Below are 26,197 nucleotides of genomic sequence, written 5' to 3' on the forward strand. Positions count from 1 at the left end.
GCACAGACAATGCTATGAAAGGCCAGCTGGGTTGTTACACTGCACTGAAAACAAAAGATTTAAATATCAAGCAAAACCAAAAAAGCTAGAAATGGTAACAGCCACCAAGATAAAACTCGTGAATAAACAGAACAAAGCTTGTCTTATTATGAAAAAAAAAAAAAAAAGGAAATTTATGGACTCGAGAGCATATCACCAAAATACATGAAGTCAAAAGGACTAGAAGTAAGGAAGGAATTTGATAAGACCAAACAGTGGATGGCGTTAAGCCTTTGTAAGACCAGGCCGAGAGTCCTTGAAAAATCAAATCGAGCAGATGGACCCCTGTTTCGGGTTAAGACCTTGTCTCTGCTGCTTATCAGCTGCATGCTCTTACCCAAATTATTTAAACTGTCAGCTTCAAGCTTTGAGAAAAGTGGGGGTAGTGGATGTGGTGGTATTAAAATAAATGGACCTTCTGGTGTCTTGCGGCCAGGCCTGGCCCATAGCAGGTGCTCAGTACACATGTCCCACACTGTCAGTCCCCACACACGTACACAGATGTTGGGTGGCGTGAGGGGAAGATCTAAAAATCTTAAACCTACAAATAAAGAACGCACACACACCCCAAATGCAGACATATATTTACATATGTAATGTGTTTTATATATGTATAAACATCTATATGTGTCTTACTGCAGTTTAAATTAGTTCAAATATCCTAATTTATCATCTGTATGCATATATACCCTCACTTTTCAAACATCCAAGAAAACTGTACTGAAACTGATATGCAGTAAAATCCCAAACTATAGGAATCATTTAGGTGCATATTATGAATTTAGAATTTCTTAGCCAAAGTTGGTGTCAAGTTCTCAGCCAAGGTTGTTTAGAAGTAACAGGTTAAAAAGTTTAGTTATCACAAATAACTCCTGACTTACAGACATTATTTAGGACATATTCATCCAAGAAATTGTACAAATGTTAGCTATAACAGCATACCAGACAAAACCAAAATTCAGACTCAAATACATTTGTTATTAATTAAAAAGTGAAACTTAGTCAACATATCACAATAACACAACAAATCTGAGGAAAGCAGCAAGAGACTGATAGAAATAAACTGTGAGAAGAAATGACTTCAAGGGCACCTGGCCAGCTCAGTCTGATGAGCACTTGATCTTGGGGTCGTGAATTCAAGCCCAATGGTGGGTACAGAGATTATGTAAATAAATAACTTAAAGAAGAAGAGGAAGAAGAAGGAGGAGGAGGAAGGGAGAGAAAGAAGATCACCCACCCCACAAAAAAAAAAAATAAACAAACAAACAAAATGCACAGTTTGATTAAGAAGGGTAATTAACTGATGGCGATATTGAGATAAACCAGAGGCTAGAATGATCCAGCAAAGTATTTGAAAGCAGCTGTCCAGTGCTTCAACAAGTTACTACAAACTGTCTTGAAACAAACTACACAGCCGAAAGTCTCAACAAGGAAATGAGTCAGACCATGGTGCGTTCCCCTGGGAGGATGAGGCATAGGGGAACCTCCCAGTCGGCACACGTCCGCCAGTGCCCGGATGAGAGCAAGTGATGTCCCCGGGACCCTCCTTCCCGCTGCCCAGTAGATGTCTAAGAGCCCGTCCCCATGAGGACCACAGAGCGGGCACGGTCAGCAGGTGGGCTGGCTCCCTGTCTCGGGCTCCCAGAGCCCTGCCACTAAGTGCTCACACCCGGGACACCTGCAGCGCTAGGTCTGGCTCTCCATCCCAGTGCAGCCGGCACCCACACCAGCCATGCCAGCCACACCAGCCGTCGCAGTCTGCCCTTGGGCTCCAGAAACTCACTGAGGCTCAAATAAGTGGGACCCATAGGATAGACGCGCCTCGTGTCTGCTTCAGCAACTTTGGAGCAAAGTACTGTCACAATCAAAATGGCGTTCTTGGTCCTCTGACAGAGGTCTCTGGGGACCCCAGGGACATGGAAGAGCACTAGCTCCGACATTTGGGCGAAGTATTTTAATTACGAAAACAGTTTGAACCATATCTTCTCCTCCTCCGACAGGCCCTGAAAAGGGAGATCTGCAAACTTCGTGCAGACTTCCTACCAGGCAACGCCTGGTTATCACGCTGTGCTGGGCTCTGCAGGTGACACAGAGATGTCAGTGGGACCCTGCCCTGGGGAGCAAATTCATGGGCCATGAGGGTCAGGGGAGAGCTCCTGTGAGAGCCCAGGGCCAGGTGACGCAGACAAGTGGCCCTGGGGCTGGTCTCTGGGGGACTCCTGCCTGTTTTGCAGAATCGAGCCCCTTGTTCACATAGTCATCAGCAAACCAGCCCCCCTTGGGTTCCTATCTTCCATGCAATTCCAGAACCGGCTGCAGAACCTGAAGGACAGAGCTTGAACGTGTCCTCGACGGCCCCACACATTTCCATGTTCAAGCGGCAAAAGAAAGGGGCAATGTTCTGCGCGGGATCATGTCTTCCCAAAGCCATAACCCCCAGGACCTCAGAATTTGTGACGGTGTTTGGAGATCAGGTCTTGAGATGGGTGATAGTTAACGTGATATCACAGGTTGGGCCCTAATGAGCGGGGTCCTTATAGGAAGAGGACATCAGGATGCAGACACACAGCAGACGACCATCTGCACACCCCGGAGAACGGACCCTGCCCACACTGTGACCGTGGACTCCCAGCCTCCACGACCGGGACAGAATCAGTCTCTGTTGTTTAACAGAGTCTGCGTATGGGTCAGCGAGGACAGGCAGCGTATCACAGACTTGAAAGTGACAGAGGTGTCAATTTCCAGTTCCACCTCTTACCAGCTGTGTCTCGAGTCTGCTCCAAGCCTTTGTGTTCCTGTCTGTAAAATGGGGATAATTAGTACCTCCCTCCAACGTTGTTGGAGGGGTAAATGAGATGGTCCGTGGCAGGGGCCTGGCCAAGTGTGGATAAGGAACAGTGAGGACCGCAGCAGGGCACACTCCCTGACTGCGCTCATCCCTCAGGCAAGATGACGGCGGACGGGCACCTGAGCACAAGTGCCATCATGAGGGACAGGGCACCCGGGGACGCGGGGAGGGCAGAGTGTAATCTGTCCCTGGCATATTTGAATATACACACTTCTCTCAGCTCCTGTTCCCAGGCACTTGGCCCAGGCTGTCCAGATATAGCTGGGCTGAGGCCATCCTGGCACTAAGGCCCCCTTGCCCCTTGGAGGAGCAGGTGCTTGGCAGGTCACCAACGTCGGCTCAGGACACAGACATCCATAAAGCCTGGCTTCCTTCCCCTGATGCTAGAAGAGACTAATTCAGGTCTGTCCCCCGCCTGACCCCTCTGCTCGGGCCACCACGGTTCTGAGACACACACGGGTGAAGGCCAAGTGCTCTCTGCTCTTGGCTTCCCCTCAGCCCACAGCTCCTCTCACTCAGCCCCATCGCCAGGTGCTGGACAGGCAGCCCCTCCTCTGTCCCTCTCTCTCCTTGGGCTCCCGCCCTCTCTAGATACACTTTTCTGCCTCAGCACCCATGACATTCTGCACCAGAAAAACCTCCCCAGGACAGTGGGGGCTGTCCTGTGCATTTGGGGGAGCCTAACAGCATCCCGGCCTCCACCCACTGGGTGCCCGTAGCTCCCCTCCCCCACCTCCACCCCGGTTGGGACACCAGAGATGTCTCTAGACGTTGCTTCCGGTCCTCTGGGCACAATATCATCAGGCCCCACCCCAGCTGAGAACCCCCGGGCCCCCCAACCATGTCTGCCTCCTTCCTCAGGGGACATCTGCCCTCCCCAGGCCTCTGGCAAACAATGGCGGAGCATCCTTAGGAGATCGCATTCATAGAGAAGACCCAGACCTACATTAGTTGCCTCTTTTCTAAATATCCTTTCTGATACTTACTCTTTCTCCAGTCCTCCAGACCGCACGCACTGTGAGAAAGCCACCCTTAGCGCGTGGGACAAGGAAACTGAGCACAAGCCGTCAGACAACGTTCCCGGGACTGACGTTTTGCTTCTGACGCTGTTCCTGGCATGCTTCTGATTCTTGGAAACCCACTCTAGTTCTTTTATCTGTGCTTTCTACCTTTCTAACCTCCCTTAAAGCTCACATGGCGTCTTCATGCTGTTCTTTAATTTGACATCAGCCCAGGGCCAAGACCAAACACAATGCTGACCACAAAATTAGAAGAGGGTACTGATGCACTGGCACCGCTTGGATAAAAACACGGAAAGACTGTGGATTCTTGCCTAAATGCCTTTAGTAGGAGCTGAGTACTCCCTTGAAATTGTAGCCGTTGCTTTGTTGGGTTCAGGGAAGTGCTCAGTGGAGGGGAACAACCCCCGGGGAGCCCAGGTAGGCAAGGGCATGGGAAGGGCGCCGGGGACTGTGGTGTAACCCGTGAAGAGTGATCTCCCACGGGAAATCCTTGATCTCCCTCATGCCTCTCTTTTGCAGGTGGAGGAAGAGTTCTCTATAGGATAAGCCCAAGGTCACACAGAAGGTTGGGACAGGGAGGGTGATCCCCAGCCTTGCCCATGGGCACACCTGTCCTTACCACCACCATGCTTCTTGGTGATGCCCTCCATGTCAGAAGTTGAACCCCCCAAACTTACACTTTTTCCTACACACGTGTCCACTGTAGGTGGTTCCACGTAACAGAACATAACGCAGAGGACTAAGTAATTTGCAACATCGAGCCCTGTACCCTACAGATGATGTAGCTTTACTTTGCCCAAGTGGCAAAGTTTCCAGGGTCTCCCACCCACGTGGGACTTTACACCAAGGGTCTCATGACCAGATCCAGCTTTCATGAAACCAAGCAGCCGAGGCTGACTGCCAAAGTGAAGTTAGACTTATATCAGTCCAAAACAAGGGTACCCACCGGCCAGGTCACAAGCCGCGTGGGATGCATGAGAAAGACCAGCTCCTGTTAGTGCCTATGAAATCTGAAACGGGGTAAGCCAGAATCCGGGAAATCTCTGGTTTCTCTAGAATCTTCATCATCTTCAGGCTGCACGGGGCTTGACCCCTCCCCGCACCTGTGTCCTGGCCAACCTTTGGCCTCCACCTGCTGACGGAGGCCCGGCGCATGCCCTGCCCTCCAGATGCCTCTCCGTGCGAGAGCTGCCCACCCCTCATGCTGAGTGAGTTCCTCCTCTTACAAATAAATCACTTCTTTGCTTGTCTTCTCTTCCCCACGGCAGCGTGGGCTCTCCAGCATCAGAGGGGGTCGTACTAACCGTTGTATCACAGAACACAGCACAAGACATAACACTATCATATACAAATTATTAATAACACTAATGGATAATATATAATCAATTAAGAAACTCAGGGCTTATTTATTCTTTTTTTTTAAGAGAAAAAATCCTTCACATTTCTTTCTTTTTTTTTTTTTTTTAAGTTTTACTTGTTTAAGTAATCTCAACGCCTGACGTGGGGTCTGAACTCAGGACCCCGAGATCAAGGGTCACATGCTCTTCCAACTGAGCCAGCCAGGCACCCCCCTTGTTTCTGAAAATTAAAATTTACAGGGACTCCTGAGTGGCTCAGTTGGTGAAGCATCTGCCTACAGCTCAGGTCATAATCTCAGGGTCCTGGGATCTAGTCCTGCATTGGGCTCCCTGTGCAGTGGGGCGTCTACTTCTCCTTCTTCCTCTGCCCCTTCCCTTGCTTGTGTCCTCTCTGTCAAATAAATAAATAAAATCCCTTTAAAAATAATAAAATATAAATTGAAATTCACAAGAGAGCTGTGATATAGAGTCGTTTCCTATGAAGTTCTTCAAAGAAGCCTAACCAGGAAGGGAATCCATTTGCCCCAGGCCTGTTGGAGCGTCTCTCTGGAGAGACGAACTCCTGGTGCTTATTTAGATTAACACCATTTCACTGTGAGAGTGAGGATTTCTGTAAATAACCCCGCCAAGTGATATTTTCAAGACCAAAACAGAAACTATTGGCGACATTCGGAGTGCAGGGGGTAACTGCAGCCCCAGAGCTCTCACGGGGGTATGGAGCCACGGGTCTCCCTCCACTGTGATCCCACAGGATGGCCCCAGGGTGCGCAAAAGCCAGACAGACCCAGATAAACACCACGATTCCTGTGACCACACGCCAGCGCCGACTGCTGCACTTTCAAGTTAGTGCCACTTGGAGCTTGAACGTGGATCATTGAGGGAACTCAGGATCTCCTCTCCTGGGTGGGAAAGTCGGATCAGATCACCCACATGTCTGTCCTCTGTGAAGTCCCTGAAAGGAGCCTGCAGACTTCCTTACAAGCCACCATCAGGCACAAAAACAAAACGCAAACCACAGCACATCCTTGGAAAAGAAAGCACTGATAGGAAGAACCCCACACCCAAGAGCACATGGGTGCATGGCACTACGTGAGGTCCAGAGGGAAAACCAAGCAGAACCCCATGATGTCTGCTCCCAGGGAAGCTGGTTGTGCCTCTACCCGGGCTTCTCCTCCATAGAGTAAGACTGACAGAGCCTCACAATCAAACTGGCCCAGGCCATGACCACAAACACATCGGGTCCGACTCGTCCTTAACCGCCAGATGCCCCACGCCAAACCGACCAGCTTCTGTCCCCCATGTTCTCCTCCCGCTCCAGGGAACAGCCTGCCCTTCTGTCTAGTTGTCCTCCGAAGAACACCTCCTGCCCCACTGTGTCCTCTAGGACAGTGACCCTGGGGGACAATAGGAGCCTGAAGAGGCCAAGGTGAACCGTAATCCCCACACAAAACATTATGCAGTCCAATCTGGAGAACGCTGCGCTATCTTTAAAGATCTCTTCTTTCTTCTGTGCCTGTGTGCTCAATAAGATCTCACTCATTTGGACTCCACTATTTTTGTTTTATTTATTTTAGAGAGGGAGGGGGAGAAAGAATCAAGCAGACTCCCTGCTGGACGTAGAACCTGATGCGGGGCTCGATATCATGACTGTGAGATCATGACCTGAGTCGAAACCACGAGTCGGATACTCAACCCACTGCACCACCCAGGCACCCCCAGACTCACCTTTTGGATGACCTCATTAATCTCTGGAGTGTTTGGTGTGTACAATATTTTTCCATGTAATATTGGTTTTAGGAAGGACCACACCAAAGCACCATTTGGAGACTGCAGAATTTCTTGATAGAGGTCCAAGCAAAATGGTGCTGTCACAATTACAAGGAAAAAAAAATTACTCACAATACGGGATGCCCTGGCTAATAGTGACACTCGTCTACATACCCATGATGGCTCACTTTCCAACGGGTGATGTGGATATGTTTTTCATGCCACAGTTGAATTTGGGCAGTAAATTCAAGAATAAGTGTTCTTGTTGCTATCCTTAGCACCTCTCACCTCATGAGAAATTTCAAGATAACATGTTCATTTCAGTAATTGCAAAGAAAGGGAAGCGTGACCTTCACATATGCAAACTAAGCCATCAAGAAGAGCACTAACTGTGACAAAGACACCTGCCAATAGTAATAGAGAGAAATGCATCTGATCTCTAATGTAGAAAATCATCAACACTTACAGGATTGGGAGAAGAATTAGATTCCTCCTATGAAATTAGCTTTAAATATTGCTACTGAATTTTCTTCCCTGCGTCTACACAGCAGTGTTGACCTTACTGCTTTTAATATATCAAATCACCTTGTTTTCACCCAAACCCTTGTTCCCTCAAGGTGGGGGATCTACATTGCTGGATGATAATTGGTTTTAATCAAAGGTTGACTCGACTGATCTAACTGAATAGGTACCCAGTGAGGGTAGAGCCTTCACCACCATGAGGATTAGTAGTAACCAAACAGTGTATGGTTTGTCTTTGTTTTTTTTTTGTTGTTGTTGTTTTTTAAGCAGCCCCATGCCTAGTGTGGAGCCCAACACGGAGCTTAAATTCATGACCCCGAGATCAAGACCAGAGCTGAGATCAAGAGTCAGACACTCAACTGACTGAGTTACCCAGAGCTCCAAAATATTGTAAGGTTTTAAGTTAGTGATGAATACTTCAGCTTGTTCTTTTACCTTGCAGCAGACATTTAAGGTGGAAATACCTTAGTTTTAATAGCATAATTCTTGACACCCAAGCTATGAAAAGTGCAGTTGTGATTATCTCCATTATTAATTTCATCTTCCCAAATTCTCCATTTGAAAAGGAAAAACCAGTTCTTTTTATTCAACAAGTATAATAAAACTGATAGAAAGAATCCCCTGAGATATAATTAAGAGCATGACAACATAATAAGTTTTTAAAGCATACTTACAAAGATTGCTCTTACTGATATTCTTTAAAGTTACACTTTGTAAGAATAATTTAAACAATCATGATTTTCATTTCAGAAAAGACATAACCATATATAGGTACAGAGCAAGAAATCTGAAACCAGGCATCCGGACCTCTGCCACTTGAGAGCTGTGTGAACTTGCTTAAGTCACTTAACCTTCTCTGAGCCTCCAGTACGTCATGTGGAAAAGGAGGGTACTAATATTGTCTATGCTCAGAATGACAATCATTTGAAATACAATGTATGAAAAGACCAAGGAGGACTGGTCCTCCATGGTAGCCAAATGACTAGATGGAGGAATGGTTGAGTGGATGGATAGATGGAAGACGGATGGAGGATGGAAGGATGGATGCATGGGTAGATGGATGGACAGAAGGATGGATGGAAGGATGGATGCATGGGTAGATGGATGGATGGAAGGATGGATGCATGGGTAGATGGATGGACGGAAGGATGGATGGAAGGATGGATGCATGGATCAATGGATGGGTGGGTGGGATGGATGTAGGGATGGGTGGGGAAGGATGGATGGATGGATGGATCAATTGTTGGGTATATCGACAGATGAATGGATGAATCATTGGATGGGTGGAAAGAAGGACAGATGGGTGGATGGATAGATGGACCCATGGATGGGTCAGTTGATGGGTGGGTGGAGGAATGGATGGATGACTGGAGGATCAAATTTGATGAGCAAATAAAAAATCCTCAAGAAACTCAAATGCAAGAAAAAAAAAGAATGGGAATTAGAGAAGTAGACAACAAAAATTATCAAATATTAATAATATTGATGTGTTTATACTGCCAAATTGTGTTATATTTGGCAGCTACACAAATTATCCATTAGCTGATGAGCACACTGACACACTGTCTCTGACGTGGCTACGAGGTCGTTGCTACGTGGCTCTATCCTGCATCTCCAGCTCTGCAAACAGCCACACTCCTCCCTTCCCCAGTCCCACCAACACTCTATCCATCCTGGGCATGCCATACATAAACACAAATTTAAATACCTATTTTTTACATTAAATAAATATATATCAGTATATAATATGTAATTTGTAACTGACTATATATATATGTATATTTGGGGGGCAGGTGGTAGGCAGAATGTTAATACAGCCCTCAGATGGACTTCACACCTTGACTTGCAGACAGGACCTGTGAATGACAGATGTCACCCCCCTCAGTAGGTTACACAGGCACTGTGAAGGAATTCTGAAGATGTTAATAAGGTCCCCAATCAACTGACTCGGAATTCATCAAAAAGATTATGCCTGAGAGTCAGACACCCCTGAAGCCCAGTGCACTTGGGACCCCTGGCTGACCTGGACTGGTGAGGGGTCCATGCACAGAGACCAGCACCACCATTTTGGCCCTGCAAACCCCCTACACCCTACAACAAGGAGAAATATATATGGTCTCCTCCAAATCTGTCTTCTATGAGGCTCAGTGGCCAAGGACCATGGATTGATAAGCGATCTCCTGGCCACTCTAGGTGGACATGCTCTAATTAGGAAGGCAGACGGAACATGCTGGCAAGGGTTTGGCGTGTGGACAGGTCAGTGTTTCCCACTCCCGGCAAGTTATGCCTCTTTGGCCATGTGATTTCATCTCTGATCACGGCGGTCCCATCCATGATGTGGAAAGAATACCGGTATCACTTACCCGCCAACACATGGAGAGGATGGGCCCATGCACACAGGCGCTGGGGGCTTCCAAAGCCACCTGCTGGGGCAGTGTATGGTGGCCTTATGGAAAGTGAGGGGTAGAGCTAAAAGGACAGAGACAATTCTTTGCCAGTGTGCACCCACCTTCACACAGAATGTTCCGTACAGACCAGGGCTAAAAGCCAAGACAAAAACCAATCTCAATGCGTGCAATAAATTACTGTCATCTTACTTGAATCTTCAGGAATGTTGAATTTTTCTTTGTCCCCTCCCAGGAGCTCGTTAATTCTGGGCAAGTTAATGAATGAGTTAGAGCCACTGAAGAACGATGCTTGATCCTTGCAAACCTTCTTCATGACGAACTGGAAAGAACCAAAGGCTGAGCTTCTGGACAGGCCACGCTGTGGAGCCTGAGAACATGAGAAAAAGAGTAGCATTTCAACACGTGGTGGAGATTTCTGAAAGGGAACCCATTCTCCACCTCAACACCCAAGCTGTTCCACAAGTCTAAGCACACAGTCTCTGCTTTGGACGTCTCTGACCTTGAAACACTCAGTAGATCAGGCGGTGATTTTCCTGGCCTATAAACCTGTCACAGATACAAAAGTCTCTCTCTCTCTCTCTCTCTCTCTCACACACACACACACACACACACACACACACATGCGTGCACCAGCAAACCCTCATCTGTCTGGTGATAAGTGATCGATCTATAAGATATCACTCACTCCAACTAATTAACGGTCTTCAAGTGCGTCCCTACTGCCCGGTTACCCAGATACTTGACAGCTGTCTACATCACGCATCAGCTTGCTGGCGGAGCACTGTCCTGCCCAAGGCCACCTTGCTGTCTGCCACCACCCAGACCTGGGCCTCTGTGTGTCCCCACACATCTGCTCTCACCACGCAGCCCCTCCTGGTAGATGGCATCTGGGCAAAAGCTAGCATCACACCACCGACCGCATTCGAGTCTGTATTTGCGTGTGCAGCAAATTATCTGTACTTTGTAAGCCAATTATTTATATTTATATGTAAGTAAAGGTTTGTGAGAGCAGTTCACTCTCGGAATTAAGTTAAACTGGCCCTTGGAATCTCGTTTGTGCTGATACTCGGTTTAGTGATTTCTGACTTCACAGATGATCTGTGAGCTATCCCCACGTACCACGTGAGTGCGTGTTGCTCAAAGAAGTCCCTGTCCCCCTGTTCTTAGGGAGACGGCTGGCCTTACTGCCGTCCTGTTGCCACCAGACCAGAAAAGGTAGTCTTTTTCCTATATTTTGTTCTCACACGCAGACTTTAGACATTAGAAGAAAGAGAAATACAGACAAAAGCAGCAAACACCAAGACACAGCAACCCTGAACTTTTCCCCAGGGGCCAAGAGCAAACACACACCTGTTGGAAGTCGGGCATGTCCAGCAAGGTGGTGATCTTATACGTGTGGAGAAATTCGGGGAGGTATTCCAGAACGTGGCCGGCTTTAGCAAGCAGGTGGTTGAGCCTGGAGACCACATTCAACAGGGAGCTGAGTGCATCGTGGGCTTCTGAGGGCATCAGAGTCTCAAAGGAAGAAACACAGCACGAGAAATCACCATTGGACTTGCGACTCTCATGAGCATGCTTGAGCCATGAAAACCTGGTTATTCGATTTTCTTCTCTCTTGAGACAACTTCATGCCATATAAAAGTTCCCTGTATCAGAGTACCCCTTGCTCAGCATTTTGGCACACAGAGCACCCACAGTGTTCAAACGTACACCAGGGATAGATATACTCTGTTGTTAAAAATTGATCATTTTCAAAATATTTCTCTTTATGTTGGAGGTGCCTAAAGTGGACACTTAAGAGGTCAAAACAGAACGATTCTTATATGGGAAATGATTTCCATTTCCCCGCCGTGAACCATTTCCATTGATCCTTCTCATCCCTCTAGGCCATGCTAATGTTCATTTTGTGGACAAAGGGACAGGGGCTGGAAGACCCCAGGACATCCAGGAGTCTCACAGTCAGAACGACGGGGCTGGGCATTTAACCTGGGACTTGAGAAACAGCAGTGCCCTTGAAACCTACTTGTGCTGTGACCCTGACCTGCTAAGTACTTTACTTATCGTTCACATCTTGTCTGTCCTGGGCTGTAGATTCCTCGTGGGCGGGGATGCGTGCCTGTCCCATCCCTTAGGTACAGCAGCAGGAGAGCATGGGCGGTATGATGGCTCAGAGTCTTCTGGATACACGGACAAACGAGCAGAAACTGCCTCTTCCCACAGGAAGGGAGGAGTCACGGCGAGCCTCCTCTCTCTGCGCTCATCTGTACACTGAATTTTCAGGCTTTTGGACTCAGGCTGAGGCCCTGACTGTCACAACTTCTTATTCCTCCTCGTTAGCGTCCTGTACCTGCCACTTAGCCATGGGCTCTGTGGCTGACCTGCAGGCCCCGAGATCACAGCTCTCTCTTCCCAGCTGGGCTCTGCAAATAAGGATGCCACTGCACACAATCAGTCAACACGCGGGCAGCGGACGTGGGTGCGGGCTCTGTGTCTGTCTCTGCCTGCCTTTATCATGGGTCTGCGCCCCAGGAGGGGTGCCCAGCGCACCACATGCATGGTGGAGATGACCAGGAAGGGACCACAGTGCTGACAGACAGAGGAAACCGCAGATCCACACGGCAAGCCATGGTCTGCAAGCAGCTCATGGATTCACCATCAGGGCAACAGAAAGTGGGTGGACCTGGGAGCCCGGTGTCAATGCCACTCGCCCTGCAGTTTGGGGGCCACTGCACCATCTCCAGGAGTATGCTGTCCATTGGCTTTCCTACAGCCGTGCTCCTAGAAGGCTCCCGATGCATCATAGTGTGTGTGGTGAGTGGTGGTGTCCTTCTGCTTCCATCTGGGAGACTGACCCCAACCCACATGTCATCCTCACGCCCCTCCACAGAGGACTTACTTGGAAGCACTAATTTCACTGGGGGCGGGGGAGGGGGTGGGGGTTCTGCATGCATAACAGAATGGCACTAAAACCCTGGCTCGCCGTTAGGCTGCGTCCGTGTCCCAGGGGACACGGGGGGAATTGGGACGGGGTACTGGATCTGAAAGTTAGCACTTGTGCTCAGAATGGGTGTGCGTGTGTGTAACCCGATACTTAACCATGGGAGGGAGACCACAGAGGAAAGAGGGTCAGGATGGCAAACCTCTCCTTTTCCTGACCCCAATGCTCTTCTCCTGGTGGGAGGCACCGAGAGCGCCCTTGCCGGATTGGCAACACCTGTGGCATCTCTGATTAGCCCAGAGGTCGACAAATCCACCCCAGGAAGTAACGGGGAACAAGACTGGTCCCTAAGGGTAAGAGCTAAGTCTCTGAGAGCATAACTAAGACCCGAACAGTGGAGGACAGATGAGGAACTTCTCGAAGAGGTAGAGTCCAGAGAGCGGTCAATGGAGAAGTAATCAGGGGTGTCCCCAGGTCAGCTGTGCTCACCCTCCACACGGGCGGTCAGTGGGGGTTAACCAGGGGTGTCCCAGGGCAGCTGCGCTCACTGTCCACGGTCAACTCTCTCTAGCACACATTGTCATCTTTGGATTTGCCAGACCCTTCTCACCCTCATCCCACTGCGTGCAGGAGTGTGTAGGGCAGGTAATGAGCTGGTTCCCAAAGTGACCAGAGCCTGGCCCGTGTTCCCTCCCACCGGCACACCTTCTCCTGGAAGGTCCTGGCAGAGGCGGGCATGTAACCCTCACAAGACAGAGGCTGTGGGTCTCAGGACACAATGGGGCAGAGAAGCCACAGCCAAGGAGGGGTGGGAGCAGCTCCTGACTCCGAGGGGAGGGGGCATGGCCCGAGGAACCCAGCTTCCCCAGAGGTACCCCAGGAAGTGTTCTTAAGGAGGAGTGGAACCCAGCCCTGAAGTTAGGAGGGCTTTTCCTAGTGGGTTCTCCTGTGCTGACCACGCTGACAGCCAGCAATGCCGTGCCAAGTGTCCCCACAGGCCTGACCCCAGGGACCCCCTGGAAGGTCTCCTGAGCACCCCCAGATTCCAAACCCCACCCCAGAGTCAGCACACATGAGACAGGGAAGTTGGCTAAGGCACCTGCCCACCCCTCCCCACCGCCCCTCTGCAGATGGCACACGGCCGCAGTCAGGCTGCCCCCAGGGTCACCCCCTTACTTTGTAAATGACATTGCGCAGATTCAGGTTCTGGCTCATGGACACGATCAAAGCATACACGTGGGGCCCGGGCAGGCTGCACAGTTCCTCTGCTGCAGCCCGGGACCCGCGGGCCTCGGGAAGCTCCAGCAGCAGCCGGAGAGCATCTGCATCGCACCTCCCGGACAGGGCCATCGTGAGGGCCCCCGAGAGCACCTGTGTGGGTGGAAGCAGGAGAACCAGAGGTGAGCCCAGCTGGCACCTGCGGCCCCAGCAAAGCGCTTCCTCAGTGAGGGACCCCCACCCCGAAAGCACGTTTTCCCAACAGGCTGAGGATTTACCCATAAAAACACATGGAATCCAAACCTCTGTGTGGTTCCTAACATTCCTAGTGGAAACGTTTCTAAAAATGTGCACATAATTCTCCAATTTTGAAGGGATCTGCCCTTTCTAAGGACACGGGAGCAGGACCACAGGACCCTCCACCCTCGACCCCGTGGGCCCCACACACAGCCTCTGACTCTTCCCCCGACATGAGGTCTCAACCTTCACTTCTCAGCTGTCAGTGTGAAACTATTCTCTTCCACAACCGAAATGAAGACCATTTCTCCACGCCTGTTACCGTTTCGAAAAGAAAAAGTGCGCCCACTCAGAGGAGGGATGGGGACATCCAGTACAACCGTTACATGTCACAGGGAAGGGATCTGGGACACGTCTCCATTTGGGGATGGCTTTCAGCTAATGGCCTTCAAAATGGACAAGGCATAAAGCAAAATTTCACAACTGCACCTCCAATGTCTGTCTACACTGTGATGCGTATCACTGGTGTGAATCATCCAGACCAAGCAAGACCCTTTGTGAACCAAAGCTACTGTTTTTATTAGGAGCCTCCCGAGCACACAGGACTCACCAGATGCCTTCCTATAACACCAAAGAGGGTGCAGGAAAGCCATTAAGAAATAGAAGACAGTATTAATCAGGTCTATCTGTCAAAGCCAATAAGGTGCACATTTATGGATATTTTAAGGAACTGGCTGGAGTGATTGTGCAGGTGCAAGTCCAAAATCCTCAGGGTGAGCCAGCAGGCTGGAGACCCAGGGAGGAGCTGCAGTTGGGAGTCTGAAGGCAGAACTCCCTCCCTGCCTGGGGACCTAAAGTCTTTTCATGTACAGCCTTCAACTGATTGGACCAGGCCCACCGGCATCATGGTCTTTATGCAACCATCTACTGATATAAAAGTTAATCTCCTCCAAAATTACCTTCATGGCAGCAGTGAGACTGGCGTTTGACCAAACACCTGGGTGCCACGGCTAACCAACCTGACATACAAAACCAACTATCACAAATGGCTAGGACACTCTCTTATGCTCATGTACCTTTTGAACCTTTGTGAGAGATATATTTAGTGTTTTCACACCTAATTAACCAAGAAACCCTTTTCCATATGGGACGTGTAGGGTGCAGACACAACTTGGGGAAGATTTTCTTAATGCCACTGTTTTCAAATGTGTTCTCCTGGGGGTGGAGTGCAGTTGCCATGGAGCGGGGCAGTGTACACGCCTGGGGCCGTGGGACGATGGGCGTGATGGGCGGAGTCCGAACATCCAACATTTGCTTTGACTGGGGCAGCCTGTGTTTGGTCAGTTCCACGAAGTGGGCTTCTGTATGAAATTTTCCTTGAAAACGGGATCCACCCAAGTCTGCAACTCCAGAGGCTCGTCCCTGCCTTCGAGTGAGTACCAACCAGAATGAGCCAATGACAGCTCATTTGCATTTCCCCCCGCAGCCCGGTCTTAGCTGCCATCTAGAGCATCACCCGGTGGCCGTCAGGGAGGGTCACGGTCAATATCTCTCCTAAAATTTGTCCCAGGGCAAAAACATGTCTTAAAAACTTGTGTACACCTATTTAAACCAAAAGCGAGGGTCCCACCCCAACATATGGAAACTGAGGGCACACCGTGTGAGCACGTCATATGTGAGCATATCTGCCTCCACTCTTCTGTTGTCTTCCAAACCTTATTCTTCATCCTCCCTGAATTTCACGACGTCCATTTCTCCAGCACAGAAGCCACCTGAAGCAGGTGGAAACAGGTAGGGAGGAAAGAAACAGAAATAACACTCCGTTTTGTCGGGTTGGAGATGCCGAACCACACTTCTGTGACCTGTGGCTTCACTTAGATCAGAAGCAGAGAGGCCGAAGTGTTGACACTTGGCTCGCACATCTGTGTTTGGGGTCCAGGAGGGCAGCTCCCTGCACTGAGATCCTGGCGCGCCTAGGGGACGGCCCCTGCTCTGTGCAGCTGACAGTTTGCAATGCGGAGGTGCGAGGAAGCATGGAAATGGATGGCCACTCTCTGCCTAATTATGACCAGGCGGGAAACATGGCCAGTAATGCAGAAGGACTGGGAACAGGGAAAGCAAGTCAGCCGTGTCTCAGTGGTGCTGAGAGAGTCAGCAAGATGAGAGCAGAGGGGAAGCACTCCACCCAGCACCAGCAGAGAGGGGCCTGGGGCTCTCTGCCCCCCATGTCCCATTGGGCTCTCAGACCTGCTCCCTCCATGACGAGCTCCAAGCACAGACAAGTGCCAGCATCAGGGGTGGGAGGGAACTATGAGGACCTGTCGGGAAGGACAGCAGACCAGACAGAAGGGCTCTAGAGGAAGGCCGAGGGCACCTGGGTGCTGACCATGGCTCTCCCTGTGTCTACAAGGCCCCCTCTGCCCACACCGAGCTGCAGGCTGACCCCTGGGGCAGCAGTCACATCCCTCCTTGTCCACTGAGGCAGATCCCAGCTTTGCAGCAGTTCAGGACCGGGGGTGGGGGGTGGTAGGGGACACAGCTCCCACCTGGCTCTCTGTCTCCACTTCCAGAACATTTTCTCCTCTCCAGACTCCAGACAAGATAATGGGGATATTATCTACAATTTTTAGGAAGTCATGGAGGAGGCATCTGGGTGGCTCAGTTCTTAAGCATCTGCCTTCAGCTAAGGTCATGCATGATCCCAGGGTCCCAAGATGGAGCCCCGCATTGGGCTTTCTGCTCAGCAGGGAGTCTGCTTCTCCCTCTCCTGCACCTCCTGCTTGTGTTCCCCCTCTCTCTGTGTCTCTCTCTGTCAAGTAAGTAAATAAAATCTTAAAAAAAGAAAGAAAGAAAGAAGAAAGAAAGTCATGGAGGAAATGAAATCTACCTTAGTTTTCTTTCTTTTATTTTTGAGAGAGAGAGAGTGAGAGTATGGGACAGCACAGAGCCTGACACGGGGCTTGACCTCATGACCCTGAGGCCATTACTTGAGCCAAAATCAAGAGTCAGATGCTTACCCGACTGAGCCACCCCGGTGTCCCAACCTCAGCTTTATTTCTTAAAGTGGATCCTAGGGATTGGCAGCACACAGCAGGGCAAGCACCTGGCTCAATCCTGACTGTGGGTCATGCACGAGCTCCTGGAGAGCTGCAATGGCCACAAACCATGTTAGAAGAGCCACCGTCAACAAGCCACATTGATACCAATGTCTCTATTTCAGACAGCACACTAGGGCGTCCAAAGGCTAGGACATTGCCAGGACCCAGGTTACACACAGTGGCTGATTTAAGAGACAAACTTACAAGCAGGTGCTCCTGCACCTGCCCAGACCACGGCCAACCCTCTGCACTCCTGACCTGAACAAACACACACTCGGTGTGCCCCCCTCCTTGGGGAGAGCAAGGCTGAGAGAGATGCATGACACTTTGCCAAGTCGAGCCAGGATGAAAGATTCACAGAAGTGAGGAATAATTGACTGCAACTAGCAAGAGGTACTTGGGCAGAGATCAGCGCAAATCCTATAAAACAGGTTCAAAGCTATTTGCATCGGTGCGAGCAGGGAGAGATGCACCCCCTTGGGAGCAGGGAGGGATGGTTCTGCTTTCAGAGGTGGCAGAGTGGCAGAGAGGTCTGGATTAAAAGGACCACACATCCAGGCTGAAGCCCAGAGATGGGGCCCCTTGCGGGAAATGGGGGAAACTTAGCTTCCAGGATCACATGCCCCACAGAGCTGGCCGTGTCTTCCAGGGGACGCCTGACCAGGATCCTCCACGTGGGCCAGAGACCATCAACACCACTCACACACTAATTATTGTCTTCTCTCTGGGGTGGAGCTGGGACCTGCAAAGGGTGGTTGCTGGAAAATGCTGATTTTGCCTGTCTACCCCGGAGGGAGCCACACCAAGAACAATGTTTTGCAGCTTTTCAGGGGACAAACTCCATGTGCTGCAACAAATGGGATGTGAGCTGTTGGGTAAATCCCCATCCGGCATCTCTCTGCTCCCAAACCACACCAGCCAGCTGCTCATGACGCCCACAGAACCAGCCTCAAACGAGAGGTGCATGCCTCTCTGCCCAAGCGAAATAAGAGAAAGTCTCAGAACACCTTCCCAGGGAGGGCTCTCTGGGGGCCCCCTCCCCCTCTTCCTCCACAAGAACCCCCATAGGAGGAACGAACCCATTCAGGACCATGGACAGCGACCCTCTTCCCAGACAGGGCCCATACACTCCATTGTTTGGAGAAGAAAATAACGGGATAGGAGACAGACTCCCAGTCTTTCTGGGTCCTGACTCAGACCTCGTTGCAATTTTAAAGAATCAAAATGTAGCCAAATACAAGGAAGGAAGTGACCGCTGATTTAAGGCCCATGACAGGGCATCGCAGCATGAAATGCCTGCTCTCCTCACAGGGCGGGTGGAGGGGTCGCCCAGGACGCAGGCAGGCAGGGCGGATGCCACATGCCCGAGTCTGTGATTCTGGTTTCATGGTGAAGAATGCAGCACTGCCGGGGAGGGAACTTCCTGAGGCGCCCAGAGCCAGAACCGAGGCCTGAGATCAGTGGCGGTGCCTCCCTGCCTCCAGCCCTGTGTCCTGGGTGTCCAAGCCTGGGCCTCTCCCATGTGGCTCTTCACAGCCCATGGCTTCTGGTCATGGCTGCCTGAGCCCCTGCGTGACCTGTCTCCACTGCTGACGTGTCACCCGCACGTGGGGTCTTCCCCATACAGCACATTTATGTCTTTGTGTGCCACTGCCATAGAAGGTTCTGGAACATTTGCTCCCTTAGCACTTGAGGAAGGACCCCTCGTGGAAAGGGAGCTTTTCCATGAATGAACGAACGAATGCGGGTTCTGGTCCTCTGCCAAAATGTGACAGATTCGCAAACTGACGGAAAGTAGGATAGACAAGCCCAGAGAGGAAGCCGTCGAGCTTACCATCAAAAACACGGTGCTGCCGTCAACCTGGCAGTCCAGAAAAAACCAGACCCCACAGCGCAGTCCCCTCCCCGAACACAAATTCCTTCCCTAGGACCTTGTAGACACAGGTGGGTCCAGGGATACATTTCGCAAGCAAAGCAGATAGCTTTCGGTATCTCGTTGAAGGGCAGAAATGCAGGCTTGCAAGAGCCACGCAACCTCCCAATTACCCACTGGCCCAGCTCTTCAAGGGACCACAGTGGTTTACACCGTCAATGAGGCAAAGCGAAACCCGGGAATGTGAAGCCTCCGGGGAGCCAGTGCGCCCGGCCCCTCTCAGGATAGAGCGCCAGTGACACCTGCTGGCCGCCTGCTGCCTCGGGCGGCCACCATCCCCAGAGTGGAACCCACCTTCCCTCCTCTGTATGTAGGAGTAAGTTCCTCTCTTTTCTGGGGTCTCCTCTTGTTTGTTCATTTGCCAAGGGGGAGATGGGTGGAGAGACGGGCAAACCGCGTGACAGGGATTAAGATCACAGTACAAACGTCCAGTTGCAAGAGGAATAACTCGGGAATGAAAAGTACAGCCTGGAGGATACAATCAATGACACTGTGACAGACGTGTCAGGATGAGTGTCTCGTAATGCGTGTGACTGCTGAACTGCCATGCTGGACACGCAGAACTAACTTCATATTACAGGTCAGCTACACTGCAATTAAAAAGTATTTAATCATTGAGCCTAAGCCCAAGTCCTATAAGCTTGGCAAGGGACCCTAGGAGGGACTCCCCGCCCCCACTAGAAGTTCCAGTAACTGAGGATTCCAAACCGAATCTGATCACTGCTTACATACAAGGACATGCTCTCTGACCTACCTTATCCCCAACCCCCACCCCAATCTGTATGTGGTGCTCAGTAGCCACCGGCAGGATTTTTCCTTGAAGACAGACACTGTGTGACTCACCATAAATAACTTGGTGATACTATAATTTGAAGTCGGGGTTCCTGGCTTCTTACTGATGTCTTTCTTGATGCAGTTACTACTGAACACTATGTGCACCTCTGGGACCCTGCGGTTCACTCCCAGACTGCTCCAGTATGGCGAGTATCGCAATAATGAGAATCAAATGAACTTTTTGGTTTCCCGGTGCACTTAAAACATAGGTTTGCTCTGTGCTGTCGTCTACTAAGTGTGCAATAGCACAGTGTCTTTTAAAAGTACATTTGGGGGTTAAAAAAATGCTTTATTGCTCAAAACAGCTCACTGCCATCTGAGCTTTCGGCAAATCCCAACTATGGCTCCCAGGTCTTGGTAACAAACATGATAATGATGAAAAAGGTTGAAACATCACAAGAATGACCAAAATGCGACAGAAACATGATGTGAACAGATGCTGCTGAAACTCTGGCATGGATAGACTTGCTCGATGCAGGGGTGCCAGAAACCTAAAATCTGTGAGGCTCTGCCACGCACACTAAAGTGAGGTGTGCCCGTAACTGATCTACCTACCAGAGCTTGCACAGGGCCCCAGTTAACCAAAATCAGCAGGAAATTAAGTGTCTCCTGGGGCCCCATAGATTGTCAATAAAAAACATCCACTTGGGAGCCATCTTCACGGTTACTGCTTCCGGAATCTTCTCAGTGGAGAGAGTAGATGCCAACTAGAAGTGCTTGGAAAGCTATCTCACCAACAGCCAAGGATCCGGTGATACCAGCTGCGGGGGGCATGGATTCACTCTCTCCACCTCTGTGCACAAACCGCACCCACCACCAGCCAGCACACATGCCTCTCCTCCCTCTCTCGGTGTGCTGACCCTGTGTCCTGGCCATCGTGGACAGGACACACACAGCTCATCGCTCACCTGCTTGTGTGATAAGCCGCCCGCTCTGCACACAGACAGCACACAGGTATTCTTGACTTAAAGACTAGCACGGCTGACGTTTAGAGCTTTCTATGTGTTTCTGTTTTCGCATATTTTTGAGAATTCTGCAACCCCTACCTAAACAAGCAGGACCCTCCGGGGGTGTCGTGCATCAAGGCTAGAAATAACGGGAATAAATATCATCGCCAATTTTACGCTTTCTAACCCTAATAAGACAATGTTATGAAATTAAAGATCCCAAGTTTCGGATGCAAGAGAGACATACTCTCACTCTTGGCTTGCCCTCCCATGTCCTTTCTGCCTGCGACTAGCCCCTTGGCACAGGATGGAGAGGCAGGTGACAAGAGACCACAGAGCCAGGCTGGCCCCAGGATAGCAGGGGGCGGGGGGACAGGGGCGCATCAGCTCCGCACCTGTGAACGGGAGATGCTGGCTTCTAGAAGGCTGTGGATAGTCTCGTTGGAGATGTGGATGGAAGACTGAAGCTCATGAGTTAGCTTGGAGATGTTCTGCACCAAATCTTTCACTTTTACATCTGAAAAATCGTCAAAAGGAAATCCTGTAATCATAAACGTCTGGCTAATATTGACTGTGAAAACACAAATCCATGCTAAACCCTGGCAAGGATCGTCCGGTCCAAAGCACACACTGGAGGACACCATGTCCCCTACCCTAGAGAAGCTGAGGTCATTCACACCGAAATAAAACAGACCCAGGGTATGTGGTCTTTCCTGCTCTCCTGACCACTCTAAGATTAGTGTATTTTAGGATTTACTCTACAAAGACCTTTTTCATAGGGAAGTGACCGCCTCCTGGAAAGACTCGTTCTATGTCTTTCCTTATCCCACTTTTTTTTTTTTTTTAACCAAGAGGAGGATCACATAAGGAGCTTCCAGAACTCTCCACAAGTGGCATGTTGGTGCTATGAATTGTACAGATAGAGCGGATGGAAAGCAGAGACATACGGACACCACATGGCTTGTCCAGGGAGGCAGGGACAGGATGACACAAAAGCTTCTCTTCTACCCCGGTTCTGGTTTGGGGATGCAGGATTCCAGAACTTTCCTTCTTAACCCCAAATACATGAGAGCAGCCAAGTTCTGAATAGTTTGTCACATACAGTGCAACCTTCCCCTTGTACGTTCTACTTCAGTAACGTATTTGTGGGAGAAAGCACACTTCCTTCGTAAGTGAGCTGAGCTGGAGGAAACACATCTTACCCTCCGTCACTGTGAAATTGCTGAGAAGGGTCAGCACGGGATTCCCAGACAACCAGGTCTTCTCGAGGCTTTGGGCCAACCTAAAACGGCAGAAAATCAAAGCAAACGTAGGCAAGATAAACACCAGAAACAAGACTGGAGTGAACCATCCGGCCTCTGTTTCCAGGAGATGAGCTGGATAACATCACATTCCCAGAAAGTTCTTCAGATAATCAGACACACCACATCTCCTGACGCTCTCCACACAGGGATGCCCGTGACTGTCACAACCCCAGCACGGTTTCCTTGGGGCCCCGGCCAGGCCAGATGAGTTAGGAGGACAAAGAAGTGTCAGTGGCTTCTCATAAATGTGGAAAAAACGGAGAGACTAGATCAGGGAATGCGTGAGAAGTTGGGATATTACAGAGTCGACAACCCTTCTTTCTGTGCATAAGTCTTTTTGCAGAATGCAGAGTGTGTGATCTCCTCTTCCACTGGTTTGCACATGGAGGACACAGGACACAATTAACCCAGTAAGAAGGGAATTTGAAGAATCTTTGCCCGCTCTGACAAAACATACTGAACACCGTGTTACAGCGTCAGATCTTGGATCTCACACCTTGCCCATCAGTAAAGCGAGCCTGCCCGTGAATGCCGCCCGTAGATTTCACCACTGAAATCTTCCAGCCGTGGAAAACTCTGCTGCTGTCTAGACACTGTAGGTGACAACCATCATGGTCCAGGATGGACAAACCGAGATTTAGAAACTCAAGACATCCTCCTTATGAAGGAAAACACGGGGGCGGGCAGGGGGCCCCGGGACATACGTACTTGCGCACACGCTGCCGAGCCAAGTCCAGCAGTGGCCGGCATTCACAGTCCCGGTCAGTGGCGTGCTCCAGGCTGCTCCTGAGGCTCTCCAAGGAGCTAGAAAGGTTCCTGCTGAGACCTTCACAATTGAGCTGAAGGGATGAGGACCACATCTTCTGCATTTCCTAGAAAACAGCAGAGATCCAGTTAGAAAGACACACACTTGTTCATGGAGGCTCGTGCCTGATTTCTGGGTAAACGTGTGCCCCCCAGCCCACCCCGAGGACTCCATATGATGCAAGCATTCTGCTTGCCTCCTCCGCCTGGGAAAACACAGTGTTGGAGACTGAGGACATCCCAGCAGGTCTAATAGCGTCTGCCCCTTGCAGAGCGGCAGAAGGAGCCCTTGGCTGGGCGCCGGGAGATCCCGCCTCTTAGTCCTGGCTTGGCCTCGCATGGTCCAGGCAGGGTGGCGTGCTCTCCAAGGCCTGCCAGAGAAGGAACACCGTCCAGCTGGTGACCCGAGTTCATTCATTCTTCGTTTGAAAACTGAACCTTTGCAGTGTTCCCAGCCACAGAGGCCACTTCTGAGAAGAAATTGTATGTGGCTGTCCATAGGTAACGTGGGGAAATCCTGGGTCTCCCCTGCCCTGAAGGCCCCTGCCCACTCCCTCGGTGAGGAGCACAGTGAGACCCCCGGTCTAGGCCCAATTCTAGGGTCCTTGGCTACCTTAGCATCCTCTTTTCTTTTTTAAGATTTTACTTATCTATTTGAGAAAGAGAGAGCACAAGCAGGGGGGAGGGGCAGAGAGAGAAGGAGAAGCAGGGTCCCCACTGAGCAGGGATCCCAATTTGGGGCTCCCTCCCAGGGCTCTGAGATCATGACCTGAGCTGAAGGCAGACACTTAACCCACTGAGCCACCCAGGTGCCCCTGTCTTAGCATCTTCTTTGAAGCATGATCCAGCCTTATGAAATACCAATCATTTCTCTCTCTCACACACACACAAAATAGAGTAATACCTACATGAAATACCTATAAAATGCAAAACATTCATCGTATGTAAAATCGAGTGATGAACACAGTAACGTAAATTGAAAAGAACAGGAAAAACAGCCCACGTGTCAGCGTGCGTACAGACACGCGTCCCAGTGCCTTCCCTGGACACAGAAATTCTGCTGCACAGAACGGAGGCACATCGCCAGAATTTTGTCATGTCATCTTATTTTATTGACATCCCCCAACTCTTCCTGAGGGCAGAAGCCTGGCCCCAGCTTCTGCCAATGAAGGTGAGGAAGGAATCAAATGTAAGTCCACCCTTACATAGCATTTCTGCTCAACAGAACGTGTAAAAATGTCCCTCAAAACCACCATCAGTTTCTCTTACAAACGAAACCATGAATCATTTTGCTGGTCAGAGAGACCTAAGACATCGATTTCCCAAGGAAAGTGAATCGTGGAAGATACTGAATGGTACCCAAGCCCTGGAGTCACCGGACACAGCCGAGCGGAACCCGCCTGGGGACCCAGGAGTTGCCAGGGTAACAGGGGAGCACTCACGGGGAGCAGTGACACGGGACCAGGGCACCCAGCAGTACCTCAGAACCGTGTCACGGGGGAGCCCACCCAGCCAGCAGACCACCACACACTGGGTGCCCACTAACTTGCCCAGGATTATGAGTCCCTTTCCAAGTTCACATTTTCCCAGTCATTGGGGGTGGGGGTGAAGCTTGAACAGAAATCCTACAGAGCTGTCCATCCAATCATCCATTCATTCATCACCTGCCTCCCAGAGGCTTGCATCCCGGGGAGGACGCCTGCCAACAGAAAGCCATTGGACTGGCGGGGGGACATCCAGTCCCATGTCAATATTCCCCCTTTGCGGAGGCCCCTTTGCCTAGCACACAGGTGCACGGATTCCCCTGAGTCAGAATGAAGGGTACAACTCCCTTCTGAGAACAGAGGATGAACGAAGCCCACTGCCCCGGGGCTCTGCCCCAAAATGCCTTCCTTCCTAGAAAAGAGCCTTTAGTTCAGAATTCAGTAATTTTATGCCAGTTTTATGTAATTCTACTCATTTATAATATTCCCACTGTGGATTTATTCTTAATTTTAGCCACACAAGGATTTTGAAATATGTGGGGTTGTGGAGAAGGACAGTGGACGTCCCGTCCCAGCAGCAAGGACACTGGAAGGTGAGTTCTGGCTTCCTTTGTCACAGACGCACTGCGCTCCGTGCAAGGAGTGTCGGGTGCAAAGGCCGAGGCTGACATCCACAAGGCTGGACTTTGGGGACAGGATCAGGCCACCAAGTGCACAAGTTAGGGTCTGACCACCAGAGGTCTATAGGAACCGCTCAGGGAGGTGCACCCAGCTTGCTGTGCAGAGGCAATACAATCCAAAGGTGGGTCCAAAGGGCTAGACTTGGGTAGAGGGTTGGAAACCCAACCTGGGTTCCAGCCACATGCTCCACGTCTCGACTCACTGGGCACACGCATCTCCTTGCTGCTGTTTTCCACCACCGAGAGCCAGGGCGCTCCCTTCCGGGGCAATGCCTTGTTGGCACCAATGCAACCCTCTGTCAGAACGTTCTGTCAGACACTAGAAAACTAAAAACAGCTGTGCCTTTGGCTCACCCCTGCGGGGCACGGAGCACTTCACACCCCAGAGCCTGGGAGCATTTCTGTTTCTAAAAGCCTCGCACTCTGGAAAACCTTGAGCTGTCCTAGAGGCTTTGCACCCTGAGATCAGCCCAGTCCTATTTTTGTCATCAAAGACAAGAACTCCTGCTCGCTTTCCAGACGGACCTAACTGTTGGCAGCCCGAGCTGTTGACAGCCACTAGTAATTGGAAGCACGAAGGCAGCCTTCGAGGCAGCTTTGAAAGCAGGCGCGTTTGCCTTCCTTTATGACTGCAAACACCACTCGGCACTCAAGGAGGCGTCTGTCGGGGTTTTTTATGGGTCTGCATTTAATACAGGACGAGATCTGCGCATCCCGGAGATAAGATTTGGATGGTCTCATAAATCAATGTCCTTA

General features: G+C 50.4%; 1 protein-coding gene across 1 annotated transcript in view; it reads right to left on the minus strand.

The window, feature by feature from the left end:
* ABCA13 (ATP binding cassette subfamily A member 13) overlaps positions 1-26,197 on the minus strand; it is a 320,465-nt gene that overhangs the window by 210,623 nt on the left and 83,645 nt on the right. The window contains exons 22-28 of the mRNA XM_045089507.1: positions 23,182-23,345; positions 22,372-22,451; positions 21,565-21,686; positions 14,079-14,273; positions 11,315-11,479; positions 10,154-10,331; positions 6,993-7,132 (exon numbers count right to left, since the gene is read on the minus strand). Of these exons, the coding sequence (XP_044945442.1) occupies positions 6,993-7,132; positions 10,154-10,331; positions 11,315-11,479; positions 14,079-14,273; positions 21,565-21,686; positions 22,372-22,451; positions 23,182-23,345 (1,044 nt within the window). The remainder of the gene's footprint in view (positions 1-6,992; positions 7,133-10,153; positions 10,332-11,314; positions 11,480-14,078; positions 14,274-21,564; positions 21,687-22,371; positions 22,452-23,181; positions 23,346-26,197) is intronic.

Source organism: Mustela putorius, unplaced genomic scaffold (genome assembly GCF_011764305.1).
Source record: "Mustela putorius furo isolate JIRA1106 unplaced genomic scaffold, ASM1176430v1.1 tig00003845_pilon_pilon_pilon, whole genome shotgun sequence".
In the NCBI taxonomy this organism is placed as follows: domain Eukaryota; kingdom Metazoa; phylum Chordata; class Mammalia; order Carnivora; family Mustelidae; genus Mustela; species Mustela putorius.